The following is a 27,753-nucleotide window of genomic DNA, read 5'->3' as shown; positions in this document are numbered from 1 at the left end:
CGATCTTCAAGAATTCTTGAGAGCTCTCCCCAACGCGACGGCTCTGAAGGTCACGACGAAGACACAACGAGGATATGGCTCGATTTGTTCCTCGGGAACGCAAGCACAGGAAACTGGCACGTACCAAATCACCGTTTTCCAACACCAAAACAGACACCAACACCGAAGAACTACCGCTGCAGTCGCGCACAGATCGAGAGGCGCGTCGAGAAGCGATCCGAGAGCAGCTTCGAGCAGCCCAGCCCGAATCTAAAGCCTCTTCGAAGAAGAGAAAGCGATTGGACAAATATATCGACACCAAACTCAAGAAGGATGAGAACGCTGAGTTATTAAAGAAGCTTGAGGCACAGAGGGTGGACACCAGTCTTCTCCGCAGCTCGAAGAAGCTAGGAAGGGTCACGGAGAGTAAGCGCGAGCGACTACACCGAGCTCTGCGTGAGAAGGATGCGGGGTTGGATGTGAATGGGCATAGCGATGGCATCCTTCTCGGAGAGAGGGCGGAGGCTAAGAGCTCTTCTAACGACGAAGAGCCTGCGCAGGGAGAGGCGGATCTTCGAGATGAGGTTGCACCCATGTCAGAAGTCTCGAAAAGCACAACACCCGTGGCAGCACCAGCTCTCTTTGGAAGTGGGCTTAAACGCCCTCTCGATTTAGGAGAAGATGGGAAGCCACTCATCCGCAAGCGCAAGCGACGGAAGAAGGCCAAGATAGACTTCGTCCCGTCCGAAGATGATGCCAGCGACATTACAGAGGAGTATACCGAAAACGGTATTATTGATGGTACGGACCAAGAGGAAGTGGCTTGGGAAGGGTTCAGCTCGGAGGAAGAGAATGAGGAGGCAGAACAGGATCTCACAGCACGGGAGTCTTCCGACGGCGACGACGAGAAGCTGGAAGACTACAGCGATTCAGCCGACTCTGAGAACTCCTCAGCAGCCTCAGATGAAGACAAGCCAGCACGGGTGTCGGCATTCAAAGCTTGGGCAGACACCCAGCGCAACAAAGCGCTGGACTTCACACCCTCTACTGCTGCTACCAACGATACCACCATGCAGACGGCGAAAGCGAACTTCAAGCCTCGAGTGCCGTCTCCAGACCCCATGCTCGATCAAGTGGTAACGGCCTCGCAACCAACCACAAAGCCAGCTGTTGCGGTAGCCATCTCGAGGACCAAAGCAGTTCAGCAGGCTCGATTAGAACTGCCGGTAGTTCGAGAAGAGCAGAGGATTATGGAGACGATCAACTCTCACCCGGTGTCGGTGGTTTGCGGTGCCACTGGGTCTGGCAAAACTACACAGGTGCCTCAAATGCTGCTTGAGAATGGCTACGGCACACTGGGTATGATCGGAGTCACGCAGCCTCGTCGAGTTGCGGCTACCAGTGTCGCCGCGCGTGTCTCGCATGAGCTAGGGTCAGAATACGGCAAAAAAGTGGCTCACCACGTCCGCTACGACACTTCAGTCAGAAAAGACACTGCGATCAAGTTCATGACGGACGGTATATTGCTACGAGAGATACAGAAGGACTTTATTCTTTCGAAGTACAGTGTTATCGTTCTCGACGAAGCGCACGAACGCAGCGTCAACACTGATCTGCTCATCGGCATGCTGTCTCGCATCGTGCCTTTGCGAGCAGACCTAGTAAAGGAGAAGCCGGAGAAGCATCGGCCACTGAAGCTCGTCATCATGTCTGCAACACTGTCACACGGCGTGGACTCATTCTTGCAGAATGGAAAGCTGTGGAACAGGATTAGTGGACCTCCACCAGTTGTAGAAGCAGAAGGAAGGCAGTTTCCGGTCACTGTGCACTTCGCGCGGCGGACAAGAAGAGACTTTCTGAGTGAGGTGGTAGAGAAGGTCGCGCGAGGACACCGAAAGCTGCCTTCTGGCGGCATGCTGGTGTTCTTGACTGGTCAGCAGGAGATTGCCACTGTTTCGAAGCAGCTGCGTGAGAGAATCGGTGGCAAAGGCGGGTTTGTTGCCGGTCCATCCAACTCTGGAGACGCAGATGATTACGAGGACGGTGTTGGCACGAGAAGCAAGGACGACTTCCTCGAAGGCGAAGAGGATCCCGGGTCTGACTCCGAAGCAGAGATCAAACTCAATGAAGACGAGAACGAGTTCGCAATCGAAGACGCAGCGCTGCCGTTCGGTGGCGGAACCAGCATGAAAGGTCCATTGAAGCCGCACATTCTTCCACTTTACGCAGCATTGCCAGCAGCGCAACAGCTCAAGGTCTTCCAGCCATCTTCGGAGGGCCACCGAGCGATCATTCTAGCAACAAACGTCGCAGAGACGTCACTCACCATCCCAGGAGTACGCTACGTTTTCGACGCTGGTCGTGTCAAGGAGAAGAGATACGACACCTCCACTGGCGTGCAAACCTTCGAAGTCGGCTGGATTAGCAAGGCATCGGCTGAACAACGAAAGGGTCGCGCAGGCCGTACCGGACCTGGGCACGTATGGCGGCTATATAGCTCCGCCGTGTATGAGGAGTTCTTCGCCGAAGAGACGGTGCCAGAAATACTGCGGACGCCGCTGGAGAGCACGGTGCTCCTGCTGAAATCTATGGACATCCAAAGCGTACTCACCTTTCCTTTTCCGACGCAGCCCGAACGACATCAACTGGAGATTGCCGAACGACTGCTTGTGAACTTAGGCGCGCTGGCCGGGAAGCCAGGCTCTGTTACCGACGTTGGCAAGGAGATTATCAAGCTCCCAGTCAGTCCGCGGTTCGGCAAGATGCTCATGCTTGCGCAAAGGAACGACGCGGTTGCCTGGGCGGCAGCAATAGTGGCCGCTTTGGCGGTCGGAGATTTGTTCATTCCTGAGGCGCAGGCCAACTTCCATGGCTTTGATAAGTCTGTGGATGGTCAGGAGAGCGATGAGGACGTGCGAGCTCAACTGAAGGCCGAGGCGGCAGGGCGAGATGCGTCGGAACAGCTACATCAGCGATATACCCGAGCGCAAGCGAAACTGGCGCGATGGGACGACCGGTCGGATGTCCAGAAGACCTTGATGGCTGTTGCGTTGCATGCCGAAGCTCAAGACGCTGGACCACGAGGCACCGGAGTGGATTCGCTGTGTCAGCAGTTCTTCTTGCGAGAGAAGAGCATGGCGGAAGCGCAGATGCTGCGACGACAGTTGCACGACCTCATCGGTGGCCTAGATCAGTATGCCACGACTTTATCGCTCCCAACCGAGAAGCAGAGAACGATACTCAACCAGATTGCTGCTTCCGGTTTCATCGACCAGGTCGCCATTCGGACAGACACACTAAAGGGCAGCACCGGCTTTGGACGAAACCCGAGCCGAGCTATCGAGGTAGCGTACCGAACACTATTCCCGTCTGCAGACGCTTCAACAGAAGACAAGAACGCCACTCCCGAAGAACAAGAACTCCACCGCGGAGTCTTCGTCCACCCCTCCAGCGTCCTCGCCAAGCTCAGCGTGAAGGAGATGCCACAGTTCATCGTCTACTCGCACCTCTCCCGCGCGACACCATCGGACATCTCGTCTACCAAGACCAAACGAACCCGAATGCACCCACTGACTTCAATCGGACCCAAAGCGCTCGCCGTGCTTGCTGAAGGGACGCCGTTGCTGCAGTTTGGCAAACCCATAGGCAAGATCGAAGACCTTCCACGTGGTGGAGACGGAAAGCAGCGGAGGCGGTGTTGGGTGGGTCTGGGTCTTAGAGCTCCCGGGGATGCTTCTGCCGCCGAATGGCCGCTTGGTGCTTGGAAGGTGGTGCAGAAGAGAGGGACGAGGGATTGGGAGATCGAGGAGGTTATTGCGAGATGAGTTATGCTGTTCAGAACCACCTTAACTACCTATGAACTGTACCATTGACTACTATTGACCAACGTTCTGTGTTCCGCACAATACACCATCTAGCCGACGAGCCGCAAATTATGCACGCTCCCCGGAATAATAGTAATCCTAAAACCCGGACCTCCTCCTCCCCCACCACCTCCTCTGGGGACTATTCCCGCAAAACACAAAATAGCTTCTGTGCGCCACCCCATACCAAGCCCCGAGACTAAGGAGTCTCCAGCAAATACTGCCTTGGCTGACGAGTGATTGGAGAACAACCGCGATAGCGGGGTTGATCGTCCCAGACTTCCACACGTGCCCGCCGCGTGCCATGACTAGATACCCGAGATGAGGGTAAGCGTTGTTGGCACTGCTTTTATTCTTTGATCGCCAGGTACGTATTGTGATTGTACCTTGTACTTAGTCGAATGTGTTGATTTCTCGTTACTTTTTATCAGTGTGAACAAAGGTCGTAAGACAAGACAGCTGCAACAATGGACAGTTCAAAAGAAGATGTCAAGACGGAGTTCGTCGACGAAAGAGCACAACAACCGGATGAGATATACGATAATGATCATGAAGATCCGAGGATCAAGCGGATCAAACGCAAAGTTGACCTTCGACTGTCGTTGATTCTGGCAGTGATGTATTGTGTCAATCAGATTGATCGGACGAACTTGGGCAATGCGTAGGTGTTGAACACCTAGACCTGGCGAAGAAAATATTGACGACGATGTAGATCGATTGCAGGCATGGACGTCGACTTGAACCTCATAGGGAACCGATATCAAATTATTGTAAGTCCGCCAATGATCAAAGCCCACCCAGGACGAGAATATACTGACCTGACTGCTTCTTGCAACCAGGTCCTAGTCTTCTTCCCATTCTACATCCTGGGTAACCCAATCGCAACGGTTCTTGCCCGAAAACTAGGCCCACGACCATTCCTCGCAGCCATCACCGCAGCTTTCGGCCTCGTCGTTGTTGGAATGGGCCTCTCGGACAACTGGCAGACTCTCATGGGCCTGCGAATGCTGCTGGGTATCTTCGAGAGCTGCTTCTTTCCCTCCGCCATCTTTCTGGTCTCGATGTGGTATCTGAGACGTGAGGTCGCGAAGAGGAATGCGTTCTTCTACTTGATCGGAAACTCCGTTGGTGGATTTGGAGGTGTGCTCGCATTCGGGCTTCAGCAGATGGACGGTATTGCTGGCCATGAGGGATGGCGCTGGATCTTTATCTGGGAAGGCATTATCACGGCCATCATCGCCATCATTGGGTGAGTACCAAGCTGAGAAAAACATATTCGCTTTGAGACCGGACACCGTGCTGATGCCGCCCTGTGTGCAGCTTCATCTTCCTTGTCGACTTCCCGGAGGAGGCGCACAAGTCCAAGTTCTTCTTGACCGATGAGGAGATCAAGCTCATGGTCGACCGTGTGGACAGGGACAGAGGAGACGCTCATGTTACTGAGTTCTCGATTTGGAAGTATCTGTCAGAGGCAAAGGATTGGAAGTGCTGGTGCTTTGCCGTACGTACCCTCCGAGCAAAGTCATATAAAATGTTCACTGACGGGACTACTTATCTGCAGGCCAACTTCGGCTTCGCTGGGCTGGTCACATACAGTGTCAGCTACTTCTTGCCAATCATCCTGCGAGAAAGCTTGGGCTTCAGCGTCGCCCTGTCACAATGCTTGACAGCGCCAGTGAGTGGAAGAGAGATCGGGCCATGAGATTCGATTGGGCTAATACGTATCCTCAGTGCTACGTCTTTAGCTTCCTTCTCGGCTTCGCTGAAGCCGTAGTGTCGGACAAGACGAACTGGCGCGGCCATATCATCGTATTCAACTCGGTCTTGATGATCATCGGTGTGTCGGTTCTGGGTTTCGCAGAGCAGCCATACGTGAGGTACTTTGGTGCATTCCTCGTGACGTCCGGCAAGTTTAATGCTTCTCTTTAGGTTTCGCAACTCAGGCTGACATCCATTATAGGCGCAAACTCGAACGTCACAGCATCCATGACCTATCAGCAAAACAACGTCGTCGGCCAATGGAAACGTGCATTCACATCAGCAAACATGGTCGCCATGGGTGGAGTTGGCGGCATTATCGGCGGATCTGTCTTCCGTGGCCAGGATGCACCTCAGTATGTTCCCGGTCTCATTACCTGCTTCTTAGCAGCAGGTTTAACGATCCTGAGCGTGATGGCCACGACCATCTACATGATCAATCAGAATCGGAAGCAAGCAAAGGGCCAGATCGTGATCGAAGGTGTCCCGGGCTTTCGATACACAATCTGAAGAAGGCGTTCATCGAAACGGACTTCTTGACGCTCCTTGCTTTGGCGGTGCGAAATTCCCAACGGGAGGAGTCTTAGTTGGGCTGCTGTGCCGCGAGAGCCTGGCTGGAGCCGCACTACCTGGTGCCAGACCGGAAGAGGGTGCGGCGGAGCCACGCGGCGATGGTGCGAAGTTTCCAACTGGCGGCAGCTTTAACTTCGGAGTGCCCGACAACTCCTCGAAGTTACTAGTGTCCATAGCATCACCATCCTCTTCCTCATTTCCAGCATCATCGCTCCAATCTGCTGTGCGCTGAAGTATGAGGTCCTGCACAGTCTTCTTGTGCGCCATCAACATGTCGGTGATGGAGTCGACATCGCTCTGACTCGCTCTTCCGAAGCGCTTCTTGGGCTTCTTTGAGATGTCGCTGTGCCAGAAGTTATGATCGTTGGCGACGAAGACAAGTGACTTGGTGTAGTACCACGACGCCAGCATGTCATTAGTCGCGGACTTGCAGGACTGAAGTGGGACATCTTCGACGAAGGAGATTGCGCTCGTGATCCGATCTTTAGCGCGGTCTTCATTCGCTTTGATGAAATTGATGATGGCACCATGGCCGGTGTTTGTGCCCATTAGGAAGACGTGCGATGAGTCGCTCAGCTCGACGTAGTTGTCCCACAAATAACTTAGGAGGAGGGTGGCTTCTTTGGTGCGGAAGTCGGTGGCGTCATTAGGTTCGTGCTGCTGTCCATCGTCCATGTCTGTCACATGTTTTAGAAGATTCACGTCGATCACGGCAAAGCCCTGCTTGACGGCCCAGTCGACGTAAGTCTTCACAATATCAGTCTTTGGCCATTGTCAGCAGGATGTCTGCAAACGGCAGTGTACGGATGTGAGAGCTTACCAGCCAGGTGTTGTGGAGCTCGATCTTGCCAGTCACTGGATCTGGTGAAGCTATGACTTCTGGCGGATCATGCAGAATGACCACAAGCGGGCGGGCAGAAGTGTAATTAGGTCTGTAATAATCAGTTCTGATCAACCATGGTGGAGGAGATCAACTCACGTAGCCAGGACTTGGTTCTTGAACGGCTGGGACAGAGGCTGGTGGAGAACCGCAAGCGGAATCATCTCGTACTCTTCCCACAGCGTCTCTGCCTGCCAGCGACGAACCACTTCGTGCATCCGCACACCATGAAGCGGTCCCGCGAGTTTCGCAGACATGTCCTTGGGGTAGAGCGACGACCAGAAGCGGCTTTGCTGGCGAAGGACTGTCTTGACGTCGTTGACAGCGGACAGGGTCGGATTGGTGTTGACCAGTCGTTCCGGGGGCTCGCCCATCATAGTTCTGGCGACGGCGGTAGCTGAGCGCGCAATGGAATCCAGGTTGTAGCCACCCTCTAAGCAAACAGCCAAACGCCCTTCGGCAAGCGACATGAGCATATGCGTCATGTGGGCGTATCCTGCGGGCGTCACTTTGCAGCCTCCGAGCATGTCGCCTTCGGCTGCGTCGAAGCCGGCAGCAATGATAACGAGGTCCGGTTTGAACTCGTGTGCTATAGGCATCACCACCTGCTGAAAGGCGTAGATGTAGTCCGCATCACCCATGCCTTTTCTGCTCCACGGTACGTTGACGTTCTTTCCTAGACCAGCACCTTCACCGCAGTGCACGTGGTCGCCGTAGGGTGGTCGCCTGTCGCGATAAGAAAGCTCTGGGTAGAAGCGCCCGCGCTCGTGCACGTGTAAAGAGATATAGAGCACATTTGGGTCATCGTAGTTCGCTTGCTGGATGCCATTGCCGTGGTGCACGTCCCAGTCAAGGATGAGCACCTTCCGGCATTGCTCACCGAACTCCCTCTGGCAGACCTTCGTGGCGATGCTGACATTGTCAAAAAAGCAGAAGCCCTTCGCATCCTCCCGTTCAGCATGATGGCCAGGGGGTCGGATCACAGCAAAGACATTCTTGACCTTTCCAAGCATGACTGCTCGACATGCCTCAATAGCACCACCTGCCGAGAGCGCGGCGCAGAAAGGAGTTTGTCGAGACAGATACACGGAGTCCATCCTATGGCCAGGGTGCTGCTGATGCTCGGCAAGCTCGTCGTCAGGTATCCGGACCAAGTTCTGAACCCAGTTCCAGTGCTCTTCCGTGTGGACAAGGCAGACCTCTTGCTTCAAGACGACGCGAGTGTCTATCCGGCCCATGTAGAAGTCGTTTGAGGGCTCAAGAGAACCTTGCTTCCATGCGAGACCCGCATCTGCGAATGATTCAAAGATAGCGTGAATGCGGCGAGGATCTTCCGGGTGGATGTCATCTTCGCTCTGCTCCGGCTCAACATGAAAGCGCATGCGCACATCGTAGACAAGTCCGGTTTGGGAGCTGGCATATGGCAATGGCGCGAATTTGGCTGGCCGCGGTGCTGGCTTGTCCTTCGTCAGGGTGTATTCAAAAACCGATGCTTCTCGCTTGAGACCTTCACCTTTTAAGACTGGCTCAGACCGCTTCTCCTCTCCAGGTTGTGTGTCAGTCAAGAAGGCATCGTCAAAGTTCGACTTAGGTGACAGGTTCGCCAGCGATTGCGAGAAGAGGTTGTGCGGTTCCGTCGAGGCAATAACATCGCCGTCACGCATGGCGATATCGTCGTCACCAGATGTGAGGTCCATTACTTACACGTGCGGTCCGTTTCAGAGCGGGTCGAAAGCACACGTGTTCATCTGCCCATCATGGGTTCGCCTAGACCCAGCAGGGAAAGACTACTGCGTTTAACGTTAGCGATATGTCGACGAAATGGCTACATGTGTAAATCAACCATCACTTGACAGTAGCAATGGCTAAGACGCCTCCCCAATCCTAGTAAAGGCATTCTTGCATTCTCTATACAAGGAGCATATGACTTGCTGTTGCCGCTGCTCATATGGCGTGCGTAGTAGAGGTAGAGAAAGCAAACGCGGCGCTGAAGCTTCACTTACCGTAATAACGCGCTTCAAGCGCGCTGTTAAGGCGAACGGTGTCCTTAAGTTGGAGGAAGTAGCAAAGAGCGTATTAGTGCTATTGTCGTCTCCTTCTAAGGCAGGGTAGTAGTGGATGTAGTAGTGGTCGTCGTGTAGTAGTAGAGGAGCAAGTAGTAGAGTTAATAGAAAGACTTCGAAACACAAGTCCGCTAAGCGTTAGTGAGCTAACTTCCGCGCCAAGACCGCGCTACTAGGTAGCTACGTATCTTTTCACTTAGCTCTATAAGAACAACAAGAAGACTTAAGAAAGTAATATTATTTTAGATTTATCTTTTAGGAAGTTAAGAGCTATTATAGTATATAATACTCTATAATAACTTTAAAATCTTACTCTTAGATCTAGAATATAGACTAAGTACTATCTAAGTATATTCTAGAGTATAGTTCTATTTCTTGAGTATAGGGTTTTTTCTCTTAATGTTATTTATCTATATTGTACCAATAATACCTTAGCTTTTAAATCTACAAGATAACAGCAAGATTAAAGATCTAGTTCGATAAAAGCTAGGAGTTTTAAGGAGAAAACCTACATGCATAATTACTAAGTCACGTGTTTGATTCAGATTGTTTCAACACGACAATTTGCTTGGCGGGATGGTGAAGTCCGGGCCAACGAGCGTAGTTTGACACAACAGCTCACCATACTCGAGATACATGGCGTGTTGGAGAAGACGCGATTTGTTCCTAGAATTACCAATTATTACCTGTGACTGGCCTCAATATGTCATTCCCTCTGGCATCTGCCTTGCTCCATCGTCTGCCTTGCTCCGTCGTCCTACTCCTTCTCCATGCGAACCCACCATCCTACCTGTGTGCTGAGCGCTGCCAGAACGCACGTATGGCTTCCCACGGGGAAGAGCCGCTGCTTGAGACCATTCATGTCCCTCTACGCCACATCCTCCACGCCATACTGAAGGACCCGGATTGGCAAGTCTCCCACGAGAGCCCTGCTTTTGATATTGTGAGACACCTTGGGTTCTTCATAATGCATGTGGTCTGGTCCAGGGAGGGGACATGCGCTACGTGGTGTGTTCCTGGGCAACATGCAGTTGCCTCATGTTGCAGGTGCTCGGCGCTCTTGTTTCGGCTTGTCGCTGACGCTAATCTTGACGTCAATGGACTTTCACGTGAAAAGGCTCCAGGATCCATGCGGCTGCATGTGACACTTGCATTGCCGTTCCGTTTCTGAATCCGTTCGAACCTCCATCACGCCTGCATAGCCTCCCCATCCATCCCATTCGCCTCTGCACCCTCCGCTCCAGGGAGATGCGCACTGCTCTGGCACCCGGGGCAGTTGTGCACCGCCTCGTGGCAAAACACATCGCAGTCAATGCAAAAGTGGTTCTCGCACGTCTCACACTCATACCTGCTCGACTCGCTGGCACCCTCTGCCCTTCTCGTCCGCCCGCCTGGTGCGCCTCCAGTACTCTCACGGTCTGCCGGCGGGACAGATGGGAAAGCGGCCAAGCAGCCAAAACATTGCGTGCTCCTTTTCTGCCTTGCGCGGGTCCAGGGCACTTCGACCCAGTTACGCAGTGGGAACAGGTGGTGGTATGACCGCGCCAGATGAGTGGAAAGAATGAGCGTGAGATCGCATGTCGGACATGTCGCGGGTAGGTTGCAGACTTTGGCCTTGCATCGACTGCACAGATAGCCTCCTCGGGTGAGATTGCCATGGCAGGCACAGAGTGTAGCCGCTTTCTCCACAATCCGAGATGGAAAACCCATCATCAGTAGAGCTGCTTGATTCCGCTTCTGCGCCTCGGTATCAGTAGCGCGGACTACCGGCGGCGTCGTGATGGACATCAGGATCTCCTGGAAGTCAACCTCGTCTACCGCGACATTGTAAGAGTTGTCGTCGCCAGAGTTGGTCTTGCGGCAGATTTCGGCGCAGATGTGCATCTGTGCTGCCAGACCGATGATGCTGACCCGGATGCGGTCTTTGATGCAGGACTTAATCGTGTCGTGGATGTCGCCAGGGTCGCTGCTGAGGAGTGCGCCGAGCACAATGACCACTTCCCGGGTGCCGTGAGAAGGCGTGTGGTACAAGGACCCTCGCGCCATCTCTAATGCGTTCTGAAGCGATGGGTTGCCCTTTGGATCCTGTCCGCGAAGAGTCTTCACGGCGTTGATGTGGTCGTTCGGATTGCCGCTCATGTCGCTTACCCTGACCGCCACGCCATCCCTCATCCCTAGAATGCCCAGCTGAGAGATCGGGTTCTGTTCAAAGAACTCGCGGATGAACATGATGGTGTAGTTGATGGTGAGCAGATAGCGAGTTGGTCGGAGGTCCTTCTCGGTCATGGCGATGGATAGATCTAGGATAAGCAGTGTGTGGCGAATGATGCCTCGCTGGAGAGGTGTGGTATCTTTGAGAAGCCTGTCTCACAGCTCAGCATACATCAAAACGTGGACAAGACCTCTTCGCATACCTCTTCCTCTTCCCCGCCTCCTCCAGTCCTCCCAGAAGCCCCTCGATACTGCCATCCGCCCCCTCCTGCAGCTCCCAGTTGCTAGATGCCGCTGCCTCCCACTTCGCCTGCGCTCGCCCCTTCGGTCTTGATGCCAGACTCTTGTCCTTCGCTTTTCCAGAAGGGCCAGCACCGTTCATGCCCAGGGCAATATCATCATCCGAGCCGGGGTACTCGCCATCTGAGTCAGCCATGGCTGTTGTGAGATCACAAGTGTTCGCGCGATGTCAAGGAGAGGACCAGGCGGTCTTTTTGTTGAACCCGATTTGGATGTCAGCGCGTTATCGAGCCGACTGCTGCTGGAGTTTCTAAGTGGTGGCGAAGTTGCAAGAATGTGTCCTATTCTCAGCTCCTGTGCCTGTGAAGCTTACGGACGGCTTGCACGAGATTTATTGGAGTGAAGCCTGTGGGGATGTCGAGAGGCTGCTCGCCTCTCGTTGGTGAACATCATAACATTATTGTTGCTGAAGAAGTGTAGAGAAGAAACGAAGTGTGGTTAGAGATATGCGGGACGGCACGTGACTCAAAACTCTCGAAGCGGATCCAGGCCAGATCCAGGGTCTTTGTTCACCACAACGGCCGACTTCCACCCACCGCTTACAGGCAACCAGCATAAAACCAAACCTCTCCTCCACGACTACGAGAGCGCGCAGACTCAATCAACTACAAGAGCCTCTCCAGTGCGCCATACCGAGCGGCGAACCGCCAAGATGGCCAACGACGAATACGACGTACGATAGTCCCACAAACGGCGATGTACCCTACTAACACCCTCTGCAGTTCCTCTTCAAGGTCGTCCTGATAGGCGACAGCGGCGTCGGCAAGTCCAACCTGCTCTCGCGATTCACCCGCAACGAATTCAACCTCGACAGCAAGTCCACCATCGGCGTCGAATTCGCGACCCGCAGCATCCAGGTCGACAGCAAGACGATCAAGGCGCAGATCTGGGATACCGCAGGACAAGAGCGCTACCGCGCCATCACCTCCGCATACTACCGTGGTGCGGTCGGTGCGCTGCTGGTCTACGACATCTCGAAGCATCAGACGTATGAGAATGTGACGCGGTGGCTGAAGGAGCTGCGGGATCATGCGGACACGAATATTGTGATTATGCTGGTGGGCAACAAGAGCGATTTGAGGCATCTGCGGGCGGTGCCGACGGAGGAGGCCAAGGAGTTTTCTAGTCAGAATGGGCTGAGCTTCATTGAGACGTCGGCGCTTGATGCGAGCAATGTGGAGTTGGCGTTCCAGAATGAATTGACGGGTGAGTATATTCTTCGTGGTGTCTTTGCGGTGCTTTGAAGCTGCAGAGGAAATGCCGAGCAGTATGACAACTGGCCACAGTGCTGACAGGACTACAGAAATCTACCGAATCGTATCCTCAAAAGCGCTCGACCAAGGCGAAGCCACCAACGCCCCAGCACCCGGCCAATCAGTGCCTCTCGGGCCTTCCAACCCACCAGGCGATGCGAAGAAGGGCCAGTGCTGTTAAGAGTTGGCAGGATTGGGTGAATGGCGATGATGACTATTTCTCCATGAGCGACGCGAATGCACACTAGTCCCTTGCGCGTGCACACGGCTGGTCTGACGTTGAAGTAATGCATGGGACGGGGTACGATGGTTCTACTGTGGCCGATGCTGGGCGTTTGCGGAGTCTGGCCGCGGTGGCCTGTTAGTTGAGTGTGTGGGCTCGCAGGTAGATGCAATGACCAACATGACTTTGATTGAAACCTCTCTGTTGTGCACGAGACCAGAGTGCTCTCAATGTCGCGGCGCTACTCCTTGAGATCCACGTTCGCCAGCTTGTACCTTCTGCTCAATGGTTTGTTAAAGTAGTTTTCTTGTGCCTCTTTACCTGTAGCACTATGATATGTCGATCGTCATATCTCATCAGTCTCATAAGGTCATCTCTGCATGCCTTTAGCTCACCAATGTAGAAGCCAAGCCATGATCCTCATGCCCTGTAGCAGGATATGCAAGTTGTCGCAGCTCAGTCGATCCAATGCAGCTCCTCATTCAGGCAGATATTACCGTTCCTGCCTCTAGTCCCTCTCCAGGCATTCGAGAGCTCCCTCAAGTCCCATTCATCGCAGCCCTTGCCAGCAAAGGTTGGACGAAAGTGCTCGCCTCAATCTCCATATGCAAGCTTCAGATCCTTCAGGTCTTTCTGGATAGCGGCGAACTTGACGTTACCGTCAATCAGGAACTCCTCAAGCGCGTCGCGGATCGGAATCTCTGGCTCCTCGAGCTTCTTGATAGTGATCGCGGACCGAAACTGCTGCTCAATCGTTCTGAGGACCTTCTGCAGCTTGGTTCGCAGGTCGCTCGTCTGCTCTTCAGCAGCGTCCGCGATCTCGTTCTTGAGCTTGGTGGCAAGGACGGCGAACGGTGAGCGCTGGCCCGTTAGGCTGAGATGAGTTTTGAAAGCGCCGAAGAAGCGGTGTTTAACACCCGTTCCTGAACTTGGTCAGTGCGAAACGCCAGAAACAGGGGGGTCGGTAGACGTGCCTTCATCCTCGACGCAAAGATCGTAGCATTCCCTCATTGCTTCGAAGAAGTGACCATCCTCACGGTCGTGTGTAGCATGGGTAACAATGAGCCTATCGAAATTTCAAAAATTAGCATATCTGTGGTGGAACGGCAGGGTTTCAAGGCCATACTTCCACCGTGCCTCCATCTCTTCTTGCGAGTCTCTGAAGATGTTCCTAATGCCACGCACATTAGCGGCGATGGCGTCTCTGAAGGTCCTCATCGGAAGGCCCACGGTTCCTGGCTTGCTGCGAAGGGTTTCAAGAACACCCTCCACCTTTGTTATCAAGTCTTCTTGCATCTCGTTGACGAGAGACGCCTGCTCCTCCTGGAAATCCTCCACGAGTTCTGCAATCGTCTCACAAGCTGCAGCAGAGAACTGCTGGTTCCAAGACTGATATGGCATAGCTGAAGTCTTGTGGGTGCCGTAGTTGCGGAGGAAGGCCTTCAACGTACCCCATGCGGCCGGTTTTAGTTTCTCCAGCACAGCTAGTGCGCCGGAGACGTACTCATCTTGACTCTCATTGAATGTGTCGACAATGTCAGTCTGGGCTGTATCAACAACGGTATCTTTGTATTTTCTCAGCAAGATGTCGACGGTCGCTTGAGGTTCTTGCACGACGGCGATGAGTTCTTGTCTACTTTCCACCCACTGTGGTTGATTCACCCAGATGTTCAGCCCCTGGAAGAAGACATCGAATTCATGATTGACGAAATCGTCGAGGGTTCGCATGGCATTTGGTGCTGCCATCCGCAAGGCCGCTTCTCGAAGGCGCGGAATGCCGGTGGCTTTCGGCTCCAGGAGAGCGCCAGTAACTTCTGCATCGCCTTTGTGTGCAGCATAGTGGAGATTCGAGACGCAATGAACATCGAGAGTCATGCCTTCATGTAGATGATGCTGCTTCTCTTTACGAAGACCATCCACAATATGCTGATTGCGCGCCTGCACCGTCAAGCTTAAGCATCGCGATTCCAGACTGGTCCAGGTGTCCGTAGCTGTATCGATTTGCAGTTGCAATTGCATTTTCTCAGCCGGCGTCTTCCGTCCTCGCCCTTTGGCTTTTACCAGCGCATCAAGGCCTTTTTTCACGTCGTCACTGGCGGCCTTCAAGCTCTCGTAGTCTTCCAGGGAGTACCCACGCCTGCTGAGCTCCGTTGCGACGTTGCGGTTCACGTTTTCGTCCGACTTTGTGACCACAACAGCGAGAGACCCTCTGTGCAGTTTGCCGTACCGTTGAAGAAGACCATCAAGGACGGTATCGGTAATGATGCGCCCTGCGCGGCTCAGGATCCAAATATAATCGCAATGATCGATCTGCTCGTAAGTTGCTCTCACACGGACTTGGTTCGTGTCTGATATTCCAGGCAAATCACAAACGGAGAATCGATCTGTGAAGCGAGATCCACGTATCCCGACTGAAACTTGCTTTACCAGCGGCCAAAGGGTTTTTTGGGTGACGTTGGATCCCGCAGAGATGAGAGGGTCGACCAGCTCGCGCAGCGCATCTTGGGTGTCTGTCTCGAAGTATTCAGCTACTTGTCATCCAGTTGTTTCTTGTCTCCAAGCTGCTTTGCGGCAAAGTTGACGTATACTTGCAACTCCTCCTGACGGTCGAGCCCGCTTTTGACAAGTGTATGAAGACTGTCAGTGGCTACATCCTCCGTCGCAAAGTGCTCACTTGTGCAGAAGATTGCACGGAAGATGCTGAGGCACGTCTTGGCTCGTAGCTGGTGCTGGTCGCGCTGCGCAGGATCCCACTCCGAATCGCGGTGGAAGTGCCAGATTTCCCAATCGTCGAGGGCGTTCGATAGCAACTTGGAAATAATGTCGAGTGGAAAATACTCCACTGTTGCTGAGAACTTCTTGACCTGTGTCGGTGCTGCTTTATGGTAAAGCATAGCAACGTAGGTGCAACTCTCGCCGAGGTCGATCTGTTCATAGTCAGTTGTAGGTAGCAGTACGTTTCTGCTTGGTACGTACAGCCTTGGCTAGGTTCGGAATGTCCACGATGGAATTGATGAGCGAGCTTTTGCCTGCTGTTGGTTAGGCGCTGTCCTCACTCAATCTTTCGTGGCTACTGGCCTTGGCCCGTGTCGGCTAGAAGTCCGATGACTGGGCGCTTCGCATCTGGGATCCTTGAGAGCGTCGTCGCCGCATCCCGCATTTCTGCCACAAATTCGGTATGGCACACTGATTGCCGCAGCACGCAGCCGACCTCTCGGGAAAAGCTCTCCATCCTTGCATGGATCTCTGCAGAGCGCTGGTCGTACGCTGCGCAATGGGGAAATGGCTCTTTGGTCTCGTTGTATGTATTGTCCGCATCGTCCACTTCAACACCTTCGTCAGCAACACCTTCGCTCAAGAACAGCGGGGATTCCTCGTCTTCGTCCTTGATGTCATCATCCCTCTTGCGCTTGCCTGAGTTCTCTGGACTAGACTGTTCCAAAGCCATTCTGACTCTAGGATGCTAGAGTTGTGCTTTGTGCTTGTAAGATTGTATTGTGTTTGTATCGAGAAAGCAGTATGTGGTGGGTTGTGCATGAAGAAGGTTTTTGAGGTGGAGGGAGTGGTGAGGATGAAAGTAATAGGTTCGGAGGAGAGGGAGGAAAGGATAATATAGCAGAGACGATACCGGGCTGCCCACGTGGTCTGACTCACGGCCGGCCCATGTGATGGGCCTAGATCTACGAGCAGTGAAGTTCAGGCTCGTTATGAAGCATGTGCGTCGCTGTAGTGAGTGGTGAAGTCCCGTCTGAGTGAAGGGGTGGGTGGGAGTCGGACAAGCACTTTCCGCATGTCAGCGACATTACCGCCAAAGCATCGCCTTCCAAGTCTCGAGAAGTAGAAGGCCATCATCCTCCACGATGTTCTTATGCCGGGTCATTATATTGGAGCAGAGAACGAACGAGCGCAGGAAGTCTACCTGAGGTCGAGAAGACCAGCGGCGAAGGCTCGGTGCGGGCCATCCCGCTACGGACGGATTGGAAGTTGCATGTCACATGTTTTGCCTTCCCTGATGATGCTGCTACTGCTAAGACTCCAGCTGGCCCAGCATCAAGCCATATGTCCTCAACTATGGGCCGTGACCCCCAAACTGCCCGACCGGACCGTGCAGCTCGACCCGTAAGCTGCTCAGCCTCCCAAAACTCCGCAGACGCCCATCATATGCACTCCCAAAGCAACGCTTTCCCCATCCCATCCTCTTGAAATCAAGCAACATACTTCTCCTTCACCCTCTCCAGATCCGCCAACGCCTTCTCGAATTTCGGCTTGGCCTCGTTGACATACTCCTTGAGAACCTTCTTCATCGGCTGCTCGCCTGCATTGGCTACTTCTGAGTCCACCATGCCATCGAAATGGTTGTAAATGTCCTCGAAGATGGCATCGAGAGTGTCTTGGAGCCCATTTGCCTGGGTTTGCGCGTTGTCGATAATGGATGCAGTTGCCATGCTTGCGGCTTGCGCGAATGGTGACTCTGGAGGCTTCTTATTGAGATGCTTCGTTAGCAAGTCGCTGCATCGTGCGGTTGTGCCGGGGCCTGGACACTGTTAGTAATGGACTGGTAAGGAAGCAGGTCGAGGGGACAGTAACGTGCCGCTATCAGCTCTGCAGTCCGCATATGCTGGCTCCATAGCTTGGTAGAAGAAGCCGGTGTGACGGTCTTGAGTGCAGTCGAGCTTGAGGTTGCTGTCGTTGTTGTTAGTGGCGTTCTCCACGTTCAGCGAAGATACAAACCTCATCTCATGAGCATATTTGATGTTGTGATCACGGAAAGCATTGGCAATACCGGTCTCTTCTCCTTTGAGCATTTGAGCGAAGTTGTCCATGTCAAGAACCTTGGTAGGCTTTCGCTCCTGTAGGGCGTCCAGCATGTCCCAGACTTGCTCGATCAGCTCTTTCTGCATCTTCTGCGTGCTCTCTGCCTGCCATTTGTTGATTTTGTTCCAGCGGGGCTTCATCGACCTGGTGGCGGTGTCGAGGAATTGCTCGTTCCAGCTCTCCTGGGGACAACTCGAGGTTTTGTACTTGCCGGACTTCCTCATGAACGCTTTGATGGTGGCGCCATGCTTCTCACGGCGCTTCTTCTCGAAAATCGCCACTGCTTGTTCCGCATGCTTGGATGCCAGGCGCGCACCCTGATTGTGGATCTGGCCTTGGACAAGATCTTGAAAATCGTCCAGATAGATCTTGATCTTTGCATTGACCGTTGCGTGGGGCTCTCCGACTATCTCCAGAAGCTCGTCCTTTCCTTCGACGTGGCGGCTGATGACCCAGAGTTCGATTGACTTTAGAAACACGGTCAGATGATGCTTGGCGTAGTCTTCGAGCGCCTGCAGCTCCCCAGGTGCAGCAAGCGACAGCACGTAGCTGCGGAGACCTGGTATTCCTGTTTCGTTTGGCTTTAGCTGGTCGACACCGCCTTCTCCTTCCTTCAAGTTCGCATAATGCTTGTTGGAAACGCAGAAGACCAAGAGTTCCGGCTTGTGTTCGAGGCGTCCGGCGAGCTCTCGCTTGAGACCTCCAATGACATGCTCGCTGCGGGCAGAAACCAACGTAGCGAAGGAACTCTGCTGTAGCGTGTTTCTCTTGAGTTCAAGTCTGCTCAACTCTGCTTTCAACGGCTTCACCTTCCGAGTGCGTTCTTTGGACGCTTGAGCAGACATGCGGCTTCGAATCTTGCCTTTGAGCTGAGAGATCTCGCCACCGGTGGATTTGACTTGTTGTCGGAGCTTGTTGTAAGCCTTCATGTCGACCTTGGCTTCTTCCAAGCCTCTGACCAGATCTCTGTCTGCGTTGGCGTCGGTCTGGGTGCAGATGATGCCGATCCTGCCGCGGAAGCGCTCTTCATACCTTGCGTACATGGCACTGACTGTTGTGTCCTCGATCGCACGGGTTATCTTGGCCACGAGCCAGAGGCCGTCACAGGTACGCAGGTGATCGTGTGTCGCGTTGACTTTGACTTGGTTGGTGTCCGTGATTCCGGGGAGGTCCGCAATTGTTAGAAATTTTAAGACCCTGCTTTCCTTGACGCCGATAGTGACCTGCTTGACGAGTGGCCACAAAGCCGGGGTCTTGTCCTGCGCCACTGGCGACAACAGAGGCCCGATCGTCCGGTGGTACTCCTTGTCGTCCGCTGCTTCACAATAGTCCATGCTTGGCTCTCCTTCCTCAGGCTTTGCCGTGAGCAATTCTTGAGCCCAGCCGTACATTCGGATGATCAAATCATCGGGAGATGCTTTGTGGGCATCGAGAAACTTTTCTGCGGCTTCCTCACTCTTGAAGCTGCTCTCACGGCAGAAGAGCGCAACGAATGTCTTCACAGCCGTGACAGCTTTTAGCTGCATCTCGAAGCGCTCGTCATCCGTCCAGCTGGAATCAAACTCATACCAGTAGCCGAAGTAGGAGATGACGTGCTCAGAAAGAAGCTCCCGGACCGCATCGAGATCGTAGTACTGCACTTTCGCGGCATACTTCTTCTTCTGGTGCGGGAATGCTGCACCGTATTCGGTTGCGACGCAGGTGCACGTATTTCCTGTCGCTCCCTGCGCAATGTTAGTGATTTTCAATGTTCCCAGCCTCAGCAAAACGTACCGATCTCGCCAGACCAGGAATGTCGACTAGCGCGTTGAGCAGTGAGCTCTGCAGAAACAGTCAGTCTGAGTTCACCACAGAATGAAAAAGTCCTCCGTACCTTGCCTTCGCCAGCACCGCCGAGAAACGCAATCTTCAGCGGCGGCGGCTTGGGAATGCTCTCCAGCGCTGCTGCTCGGCGCTTGAAAGACTCCATGCGATCGCTGTCGCATTGGCCAGCGCTTCGAAAGATGGCGAGAACTTCCTTCACCGTGGATGTGAGCGCGTTCTTGATGTCTGCGAGCTCGGGGTCGAACGCTGCATGTTTCGGAAACTGCTCCATGCTCCCATCGTAAGGCAGCCCATCGTCGCCATCGCCCTCCATCAACTCATCGTCGCCGTCTGCTACCTCGGAGCCGTCCTTCTCGTCGTCGTCGTCCTCAATCTTGATCTCCTTGCCGTCCTCAATCTTGATTTTCTTGTCGTGCTCGACGTCTATGTACTCGTCGTCGTCATCATCGTCCACCTTCTTTCTCTTATGGGGGATGAATAAGCTATCCATGGCTTTGGAAATCAATGTCGTGGTTGAGTAAAGAGGCGAAAGACAGAATTGGGTGAATGGAGGATGGAAAGAAATGTGTTATGAGTAGTCGAGTTGGGATGTGGGAAGAGAGGGGCTTGAAGGATTGGGAAAGGAGATATACGACTGTCCAGAGGCGGTGTCAAGTGAAGAGTAGCCAAAAGATGGCACGTCATAGCAATTGAAGGAGAGGGTGCCCTCAGTGACGGCCGAGTGAACGAGATCTAGTGAAGCAGTAGCAGTATAGCTTACCGTGGGCATGTGGTTCTCTCACTGTGCGAGTGAAGCGACCGCCATCGATATGATACCACCGAAGCTTTCGCCATGAATGTAGTATCAAGCATTTCGATGGCCGCTCGAGGTCACGATACGTTAAAAGTGAATGACATAGGAGCAGAAGGAGGAGACGTTGATGGAGTGAATCTGGAAATTGAACATGAAGTCTGGTCTGATCAGAATGTTTAGTCATCCCCCAACGTCACCTCTGTACAACAACACCAATTCTCCAACACTGCAGGCGACCTACAACGATGCAATAACGGAACCGCGGTCGACAATCCTCTCACCCAAGACCGCCGTCATGTTCTGCCTGCGAAACTTCGTCTCGCTCCTCTTCTTCCTGTACGCCCTCCATCTCAGCTAGATCACACGAGCAAGGCTAACAACACCTCCAGCACGAACGCCTCGCCCATCTACATCACCCTCTTCCTCTTCGGGCAAATATTCCTCGCGAGGCCCTGCGTGTACTGTAGCGTCCTATTACTCGTCCTGGTCGCCACCCTCTTCGACTTCAACGCCGACTGGTTCGAGCCTCGATGGCAGCCTTCCACCCACAGCATCACCGAGACGGCTAGCTCGCTCTTCTCCGGCGACGCTACGGTGACGGAACTCTTAAGTGAGACGGCGAGCTTTGCCGTCGCAGCGATCAACGGTACGGGCGGAAGTCTAGCGAGCGCGGCGCTGGATGGGCTGAAGAGACGGGGTGGTGGCGGGAATATGGGTCCGGGTTCGACGGCTGCGCAGGCGGGGAGTGGTGGGGTTGAGTGGCTGAGGAGTCTGGCGGAGAAGAAGCAGTTTCGTATACCTTGTGTGGATGTCTATGTGCGGTTATGAGGGAGCGTGGGTCATAGCATTTGCGGGCGTGGTATGGGTTTACGTGGGTTATTGTCAGGAAGTCACGGGGCAGCATGTCTCGTCGGGAGACCTACGGTATCAACAGCGTTTGGGGTCGCGGAAGATCTGAGACTAGGCACGATCTACGAGACGTGAACCACGATTTTGTACGAACTGTGCAGATGATGAGGAGCTGTACAATCTGTACTATGAATGTCCAGGGACATCTGCCTCATGACCTGTCGAAAATCTCCTGTGCACTCTGATTATTGACCACCGATGCCGGGCTGGAAGATATGGCTGTCGCTGAAGCGGACTTGTCTGCGGCCTTCCCTCCTCGCCGCAGACACTGGTCTGCATTCACCACCCTTCCTGGCCAAGATGTAGAAGCGCTGCCAGATCCATTCAGGAACACGAAAGGAGCGTGAGAGGACCTTCCGCAATTTGCTGTCAGGCCTTACTTCGCCGCGGGGGGTGAAAATATCGCTATGTTTCGCTGTCAGCCAGGGTATGTTAGGCCATCCTTTGGACGTCTGGTGTTCGGCAGGCGGCTCGCAGACGTCGCTGATCAGCTGAGGGATCTGAATTGCCCCAAACTTGGGCGGGTTCCTCTTAGCTTGGGCATAACGATCCTTCTCCTCCTTCGTCCACGGCTTCTTTAAGGGTCTTATCATGTAAATCTGATCGTGGTAGAAGCGCAGTCGAACTCTTTGAGTAGCTGATGTGGAGGGGATGGGTTCATAGTCCGAGTGGAATAGGTAGTTGGGGCCCGCTGGGCTCACATCAATGTCCTTGGTCTTTACAAGCTCTTCATCTCCGTCGTCTTCCTGAGAGGCAATGGATGCCGGGTGTCGACTGCTGGCCGCTGGTTCCGAGCCCGCTGAATCTGTCGACGGCGAGCGACGGCTTGGCTGATCTGCTGCTCTTGCGTCTGCCTTTTTTTTGTTTTTTGCGACGGGCGCGTTGGTCGTCATTCCTCTTCGCAGCCCTAGCTGCCTCCGTGTCATGCACCCTGGGTCGGCCAAGAGGTTTCTTCCGCTTCAGCGGCGTGGCGACATCGACTCCACCATCTTCCCCATCCTAAATCATTCATCACTAGTGCGTGAGCCATCGCTAGGTGAGCATGTCAAGAGAATGTGTGAAGTCGAAGAGTAGCGAAAGGTTAATGGAAGTTGAAGAATGAAGTCACAGCACGTGAAGCCTTAGCAGTTGTCACATGCTTCAGTGAAGAGAAAAAAGTGCGAAGGTAGAAGCTGGGTTGCCAACTGTAAGACTTACGGCTGCAACATGCACCAGTGCAGTAGAAGAGGCACAGACGGTGAACCAAATCCAGGGCATAGCAGCTGCCAGGGTCAGAAAGGGGTTCAGCGGGACCAGTTAGTCACCGTAAGCCTTACGGTCGACAAATCAGTGGGCATGTTGTCACCGTAACGCTTGCGGCTGACAACTTGACATGCAAGGCCCCAATACGCCCAGGAAGCGCATTCTATAGCCCGGTCTTGAAACCACGAGCGCTGAGCCTCTGCATGCTATGCGATGTCCCCAAAGTTGTCACCGTAGAGCTTACGGCCGACTAAACCGGCCTTAGACGAATCTGGTCGCTCTCCTCTGCGTGAGACCTCTTCGGCGGCGTGCGATGGTTTCCGTCATTCGCCTGCGTCGTTGTCATCCTCCTATTTGTCCGACCGCCTGATCCCCCCTAGCTCGCTGTCTCTTACAGCTTGCTGCCTCCCTCCTTCGCGTCCGGTCGCTTGCTGCGGATGGATCTGTCCCAGCTCACTATCTCTCTCCAGCCTATTCTCACCTTCCTATTCGTCCCACGGCTTGCCGCGCACCAATCTCCCCCTTTCTCTTCAATCTTCCGAAGTAGGCAGTCCGGATGCGCGGGTTCTGACAGTGCTAAAACAGGAAATGCTCCTCCCACTTGTTATCGTATTCGACTTGCTTGCTTCGAGCCTCGTGTTCCGTCAGACCGCAGTCCTCAAAGGCAGCCTTGCAAGGTAGTCGTCCCAGCGTTATGCCGACAAACCATTGGGCATGTTGTCACCGTAATGCTTACGGCTGACAACTTAACGTGCGCCCGGTCATGGCGTGTAGGAAGCTCTTCTTGTGGCTGGTTCATGAAGCCGTAAGCGCCATACCTTCGCATACTGTGTACCGTCGACAAGTTGTCGCCGTAACGCTTGCGGACGACTAAATCTCCTTGTGCAAGTTGCTCGATCGTTGCGATCGGCCTATCGCGTTCCTAATGAGCTGTGTGATGGATCTTCTCACAGACAGTAAGAACATACCGACGGGAGCGATGTAGCATTCTCGGGTGGGAGTGCGTTTGGGAGAAGACTGGCAGATATGCTGCCCGTGCCAAAGCGCCGCGCTTGGCCTGTCTCTGCCTCCGCTGCTATGCGACGGCCTTGACCAGCCAGCAGCTTCTCCGAGCAAGTGATAGGAGGTAGCAAAGCCGCCGATTGTGAACGCCCGACAGTGTTCTCCCAGACCCAAATGCATCGGAAAAGGCCACATGATCCTCGTTGGCGAGCTTTTATCCTCGGTGAAAAGATTCGTTGGGGCCACATTCACTGCAAATCGCTTACTCTTCTCCTCAATTTCGGACACTGCTTCTTCGTTCCCAGGCAGCGGCGCAATCATTCTTCTCCTACATCCTCTGGCCATATCCGGCTGTGAATCATGATCAAGCTTGTTCGCGTGTCCAGCCGCTAAGTCCAATGGATGCTATGGTGAAGAATCTCTCGTGGTTGTGGTTTCATCTCAACCTGTCCTTCGTCTTGACCCCTTCCCAGTCCCAGAGTCAGCCATGGGACATATGCAAGTGGCCATCGACTAGGAAGGCCAAATCTAGCAAGAAGAAGAATGGCGAAAAGCCTCCTGGAGGCAGTTGCGGCAGTTCCCAGACAAGTTGGCGCGCCCGTGAAGAAAAGCTTTGGCCGCGTGGTGTCAGCTGCAAGGGAACATTCACATGTGAATGAACATCCCCAGCATGTGATTCTTCATCCATCTACTTATCCCGCGGTTTGCTTGAAATCGCATCACCACACTCGAATGGTTCTCCAGCCATTGATAAGACGTGTATGCTTGACCCCCTTGCATGGGGCGCGGGGCAGTAGCACGAGTGGTGGGGCATTCGGCGTGCAATTGTTGTCGTCCTCGTCAAGCTCCTGCCTCTTTGGAGCAAGAGCATTTCTGTCCACATGCAACAGGCCGCTACAGACCGCGCGCGTGTCTTATGATTCCCACCACAGAACAAAGCTGGTATTTCCTAGACTTCTCCAACATTCCTACACTCGACATTGCTCGAGTCACGCTTCGAGCACTCTAGTCAAGATGGCCTCGGATCGGGATGTGCTGCCAGACAAGTATGCATTATACAACACCACCTGTACCTGATATGCTAACGACAACCCAGCGTCAAGCCGACCAACTACAATATCTCCCTCTTCGACCTCCAGACCTCCGCACCATGGACCTACCAAGGCAAGGTCGATCTCGACCTCCAAATCAACAAGCCCACCACGAGCGTGATCCTCAACACCCACCAGCTCAAACTCCACTCGGCCTCAATTACGGTAGAAAGCGGCAAGCATGGCTCCGCAATCAAGAGCAGCGACATCTCCTACGACACCAAGAACCAACGCTGCACCATCTCGTTCGACCAAGAGCTGCCCCAGGCGAAGAAGGCCGTGCTGTCAATCGAGTTTGAGGGGACGATGAACAACCACATGGCAGGCTTCTACCGGTCAAAGTACAAGCCCGCTGTTGAGCCTGCGAAGGGCGTGGCCAAAGATGAAGACGGCCACTACATGTTCTCCACCCAATTCGAGAGCTCAGACGCCCGTCGCGCCTTCCCCTGCTTTGACGAGCCCAACCTCAAAGCCACGTTCGACTTCAGCATAGAGATTCCAGACGACCTTTGTGCGCTGAGCAACATGCCGGAGAAGGAGACTCGCAAGAGCAAAGACGGTCATAAGATCGTTTCTTTTGAAAAGTCGCCGGTCATGTCGACGTACCTGCTGGCCTGGGGCTTTGGCGACTTCGAGTATGTTGAGGACTTCACGAGGCGCAAGTATAATGGCAAGGCTCTGCCGGTGCGAGTGTACACGACACGAGGGTTGAAGCAGCAGGGGATGCTGGCTCTTGAAAGTGCACATCAGATCGTTGATTACTTCTCAGAGGTCAGTATCTTAAACATCCCGAGTATATTGGCAGCTACTAACGGCCGAGCAGATCTTCGGGATAGACTACCCGCTGCCCAAGGTCGACTTGCTGGCTGTTCATGAATTTGTAAGTGTCGGGTGATCTCTTTTCGTCCTGTGCGTGTTTTGCTTTCGCTGACGGGCTTCGTCGACAGCCCATCATAAGTCTCCCTCTCTTTCCCGCTTCTTGCGAGTTTGCAGAAAGACTGACTGGCTTTGCCGACAGCTGATATGCTTCCCTGATTTTCACAATGAGCGGAGCAAGTTGTTAACGACAATGACCCAAGCTGACAGACGCTTTCTAGTCACACGGCGCCATGGAGAACTGGGGTCTCATCACCTACCGTACCACCGCTGTCCTCTTCGACGAGTATGCTTCCGATCAGAAGTACCGCAATCGCGTGGTATATGTTGTCGCACACGAGCTTGCCCACCAGTGGTTCGGTAAGGCATTTATGGACGATTTCGTACTATGTTGAAGATGATTGCTAACCGGTGTCTTTCGTATACAGGCAACCTCGTCACGATGGACTGGTGGAATGAACTCTGGCTCAACGAGGGCTTCGCAACTTGGGTCGGCTGGTACGCTGTCGATCACCTTCATCCGGACTGGAACGTTTGGGGACAATTCGTTACAGAAAGCATGCAGATGGCCTTCCAGCTCGACTCGCTACGAACAAGCCATCCAATCGAAGTGCCTGTACGGAATGCACTCGAGGTGGACCAGATCTTTGACCACATCTCGTATCTGAAAGGCAGCTCCGTCATCCGCATGCTGGCGAGTCATTTGGGTGTTGAGACGTTCTTAAAGGGTGTGTCGGACTACCTGAAGGCGCATACGTACGGCAATGCGAAGACGAACGATCTTTGGGCGGCCCTGAGCAAGGCCTCTGGCATGGATGTGACGACTTTCATGGACCCATGGATCCAGAAGATCGGCTTCCCTGTTGTTACCGTGGCTGAAGAACCTGGCCAGATCAGCGTCAAGCAGTCCCGTTTCTTGACTTCTGGTGAAGTGAAGCCTGATGAGGACCAGACGGTGTGGTGGATTCCGATGGGTCTGAAGACTGGCGCACAAGCAACTGATGCGAAGCGCGAGGCTCTTACCGAGAAGGAAGATACCTACCGAGACATCGATACGAGCTTCTACAAACTCAACGCAGACCAGACAGGCTTCTACCGCACCAACATGCCGCCGCAGCGACTCGTGCAGCTCAGCAAATCGCTGGACAAGCTTTCCGTGACGGACAAGATTGGTCTGATCGGCGATGCTGGAGCCATGGCTACTGCTGGCGAAGGTACTACAACGGGTTTGCTCTCTTTCCTGGAAGCCTTTCCGGCTGAGGACAACTACTTGGTGTGGTCTGAAGTTCTGTCAAGTCTGGCCAAAGTCCGCTCGACGTTCTCCTCCGACGAGCAGGTGTCCGAAGGTCTTCGCAAGTATTCCTTGAAGCTCACCACAGATGCAGTTGAGAAGATTGGCTGGGACTTCCAAGCCAAGGACGACTACCTGACCGGCCAGCTGCGCGCATTGCTCCTCTCCTCAGCTGGTCTCGCCGGCCACGAGAAGACCGTCGCCGAAGCCCAGAAGCGCTTCAAATCGTTCATGGACGGCGACAAGAAGGCCATTCACCCTTCGCTCCGCGCAGCAGTCTTCAAGATCGCCATCAAAAACGGTGGCAAGGAAGCCTACCAAGCGGTACAAAACGAATACCTTACCACCACCTCGGTCGACGGCAAAGAGATCACCCTGCAATCTATGGGTCAGGTCCAAACGCCCGAGCTCGCACGCGACTATCTCGACTTCGGTTTCGCGAAGGTCGCTACACAAGACCTGCACTCCGTCGGCATGAGCTTATCCAACAACGCCAAAACCCGCCTCACAGTCTGGGAGTACACGAAGGCCAACTGGCCGATGATCCGCGAGCGCATGGGCGGCAACATGGTCGTGCTGGAGCGTTTCCTGCGCACGTGTCTGCAGAAGCATGCGAGTTTCGAGGTGGAGAAAGATATTGAGTCGTTCTTTAAGGATAAGGATAATGAGGGGTATGATCGGGGTTTGGCGGTGGTTAGTGATACGATTAAGGGGAATGCGCGGTATAGGGAGAGGGATTTGGAGGTTGTGCGGGAGTGGTTGGGGGCGAATGGGTATGTGAAATGAAGGTTAGAGGATTTAAGGGGA

At 53.8% G+C, this 27,753-nt stretch overlaps 10 protein-coding genes across 10 annotated transcripts; 5 read left to right on the top strand and 5 right to left on the bottom strand.

The window, feature by feature from the left end:
* Positions 1-74: 74 nt before the first annotated feature.
* On the top strand, positions 75-3,803 carry ECM16 (putative ATP-dependent RNA helicase DHR1; the record flags this gene model as incomplete). The annotated part of the gene is made up of 1 exon (XM_064807785.1): positions 75-3,803. One exon carries the CDS (start codon positions 75-77, stop codon positions 3,801-3,803), a length of 3,729 nt encoding a protein of 1,242 aa, XP_064654060.1.
* A 506-nt stretch (positions 3,804-4,309) lies between these two features.
* On the top strand, positions 4,310-6,110 carry LTR77_010566 (uncharacterized protein; the record flags this gene model as incomplete). Its single annotated transcript, XM_064807784.1, has 6 exons — positions 4,310-4,503; positions 4,555-4,612; positions 4,682-5,091; positions 5,163-5,517; positions 5,574-5,679; positions 5,803-6,110. 6 exons carry the CDS (start codon positions 4,310-4,312, stop codon positions 6,108-6,110), a joined length of 1,431 nt encoding a protein of 476 aa, XP_064654059.1.
* A 9-nt stretch (positions 6,111-6,119) lies between these two features.
* Positions 6,120-8,750, bottom strand: HDA1 (Histone deacetylase hda1; the record flags this gene model as incomplete). Its single annotated transcript, XM_064807783.1, has 3 exons — positions 6,120-6,935; positions 6,994-7,105; positions 7,153-8,750. 3 exons carry the CDS (start codon positions 8,748-8,750, stop codon positions 6,120-6,122), a joined length of 2,526 nt encoding a protein of 841 aa, XP_064654058.1.
* Positions 8,751-10,304: 1,554 nt separating this feature from the next.
* On the bottom strand, positions 10,305-11,763 carry LTR77_010564 (uncharacterized protein; the record flags this gene model as incomplete). Its single annotated transcript, XM_064807782.1, has 2 exons — positions 10,305-11,478; positions 11,531-11,763. The coding sequence occupies 2 exons, from the start codon at positions 11,761-11,763 to the stop codon at positions 10,305-10,307; spliced, it is 1,407 nt and encodes a 468-aa protein (XP_064654057.1).
* Positions 11,764-12,279: 516 nt separating this feature from the next.
* YPT31 (Rab GTPase ypt31) lies at positions 12,280-13,061 on the top strand (the record flags this gene model as incomplete). Its single annotated transcript, XM_064807781.1, has 3 exons — positions 12,280-12,300; positions 12,350-12,833; positions 12,931-13,061. The coding sequence occupies 3 exons, from the start codon at positions 12,280-12,282 to the stop codon at positions 13,059-13,061; spliced, it is 636 nt and encodes a 211-aa protein (XP_064654056.1).
* Positions 13,062-13,697: 636 nt separating this feature from the next.
* On the bottom strand, positions 13,698-16,551 carry LTR77_010562 (uncharacterized protein; the record flags this gene model as incomplete). Its single annotated transcript, XM_064807780.1, has 5 exons — positions 13,698-13,977; positions 14,230-15,613; positions 15,778-16,030; positions 16,080-16,125; positions 16,178-16,551. The coding sequence occupies 5 exons, from the start codon at positions 16,549-16,551 to the stop codon at positions 13,698-13,700; spliced, it is 2,337 nt and encodes a 778-aa protein (XP_064654055.1).
* Positions 16,552-17,308: 757 nt separating this feature from the next.
* LTR77_010561 (uncharacterized protein) lies at positions 17,309-20,232 on the bottom strand (the record flags this gene model as incomplete). Its single annotated transcript, XM_064807779.1, is given in 4 exon segments — positions 17,309-17,644; positions 17,660-19,642; positions 19,692-19,739; positions 19,792-20,232. The coding sequence occupies 4 exon segments, from the start codon at positions 20,230-20,232 to the stop codon at positions 17,309-17,311; spliced, it is 2,808 nt and encodes a 935-aa protein (XP_064654054.1).
* A 475-nt stretch (positions 20,233-20,707) lies between these two features.
* Positions 20,708-21,363, top strand: LTR77_010560 (uncharacterized protein; the record flags this gene model as incomplete). Its single annotated transcript, XM_064807778.1, has 2 exons — positions 20,708-20,871; positions 20,925-21,363. 2 exons carry the CDS (start codon positions 20,708-20,710, stop codon positions 21,361-21,363), a joined length of 603 nt encoding a protein of 200 aa, XP_064654053.1.
* A 266-nt stretch (positions 21,364-21,629) lies between these two features.
* LTR77_010559 (uncharacterized protein) lies at positions 21,630-22,337 on the bottom strand (the record flags this gene model as incomplete). Its single annotated transcript, XM_064807777.1, has 2 exons — positions 21,630-21,755; positions 21,825-22,337. The coding sequence occupies 2 exons, from the start codon at positions 22,335-22,337 to the stop codon at positions 21,630-21,632; spliced, it is 639 nt and encodes a 212-aa protein (XP_064654052.1).
* Positions 22,338-24,702: 2,365 nt separating this feature from the next.
* On the top strand, positions 24,703-27,732 carry LTR77_010558 (uncharacterized protein; the record flags this gene model as incomplete). The annotated part of the gene is made up of 5 exons (XM_064807776.1): positions 24,703-24,734; positions 24,785-25,550; positions 25,603-25,659; positions 25,877-26,015; positions 26,084-27,732. The coding sequence occupies 5 exons, from the start codon at positions 24,703-24,705 to the stop codon at positions 27,730-27,732; spliced, it is 2,643 nt and encodes an 880-aa protein (XP_064654051.1).
* Between the last annotated feature and the right edge of the window lie 21 nt (positions 27,733-27,753).

This window comes from Saxophila tyrrhenica (genome assembly GCF_035928015.1).
Source record: "Saxophila tyrrhenica strain CCFEE 5935 chromosome Unknown scaffold_24, whole genome shotgun sequence".
Lineage (NCBI taxonomy): Eukaryota > Fungi > Ascomycota > Dothideomycetes > Mycosphaerellales > Extremaceae > Saxophila > Saxophila tyrrhenica.
Note: the sequence above shows the minus strand (reverse complement) of the source record. Positions and strands in the feature narration are given on the sequence as shown.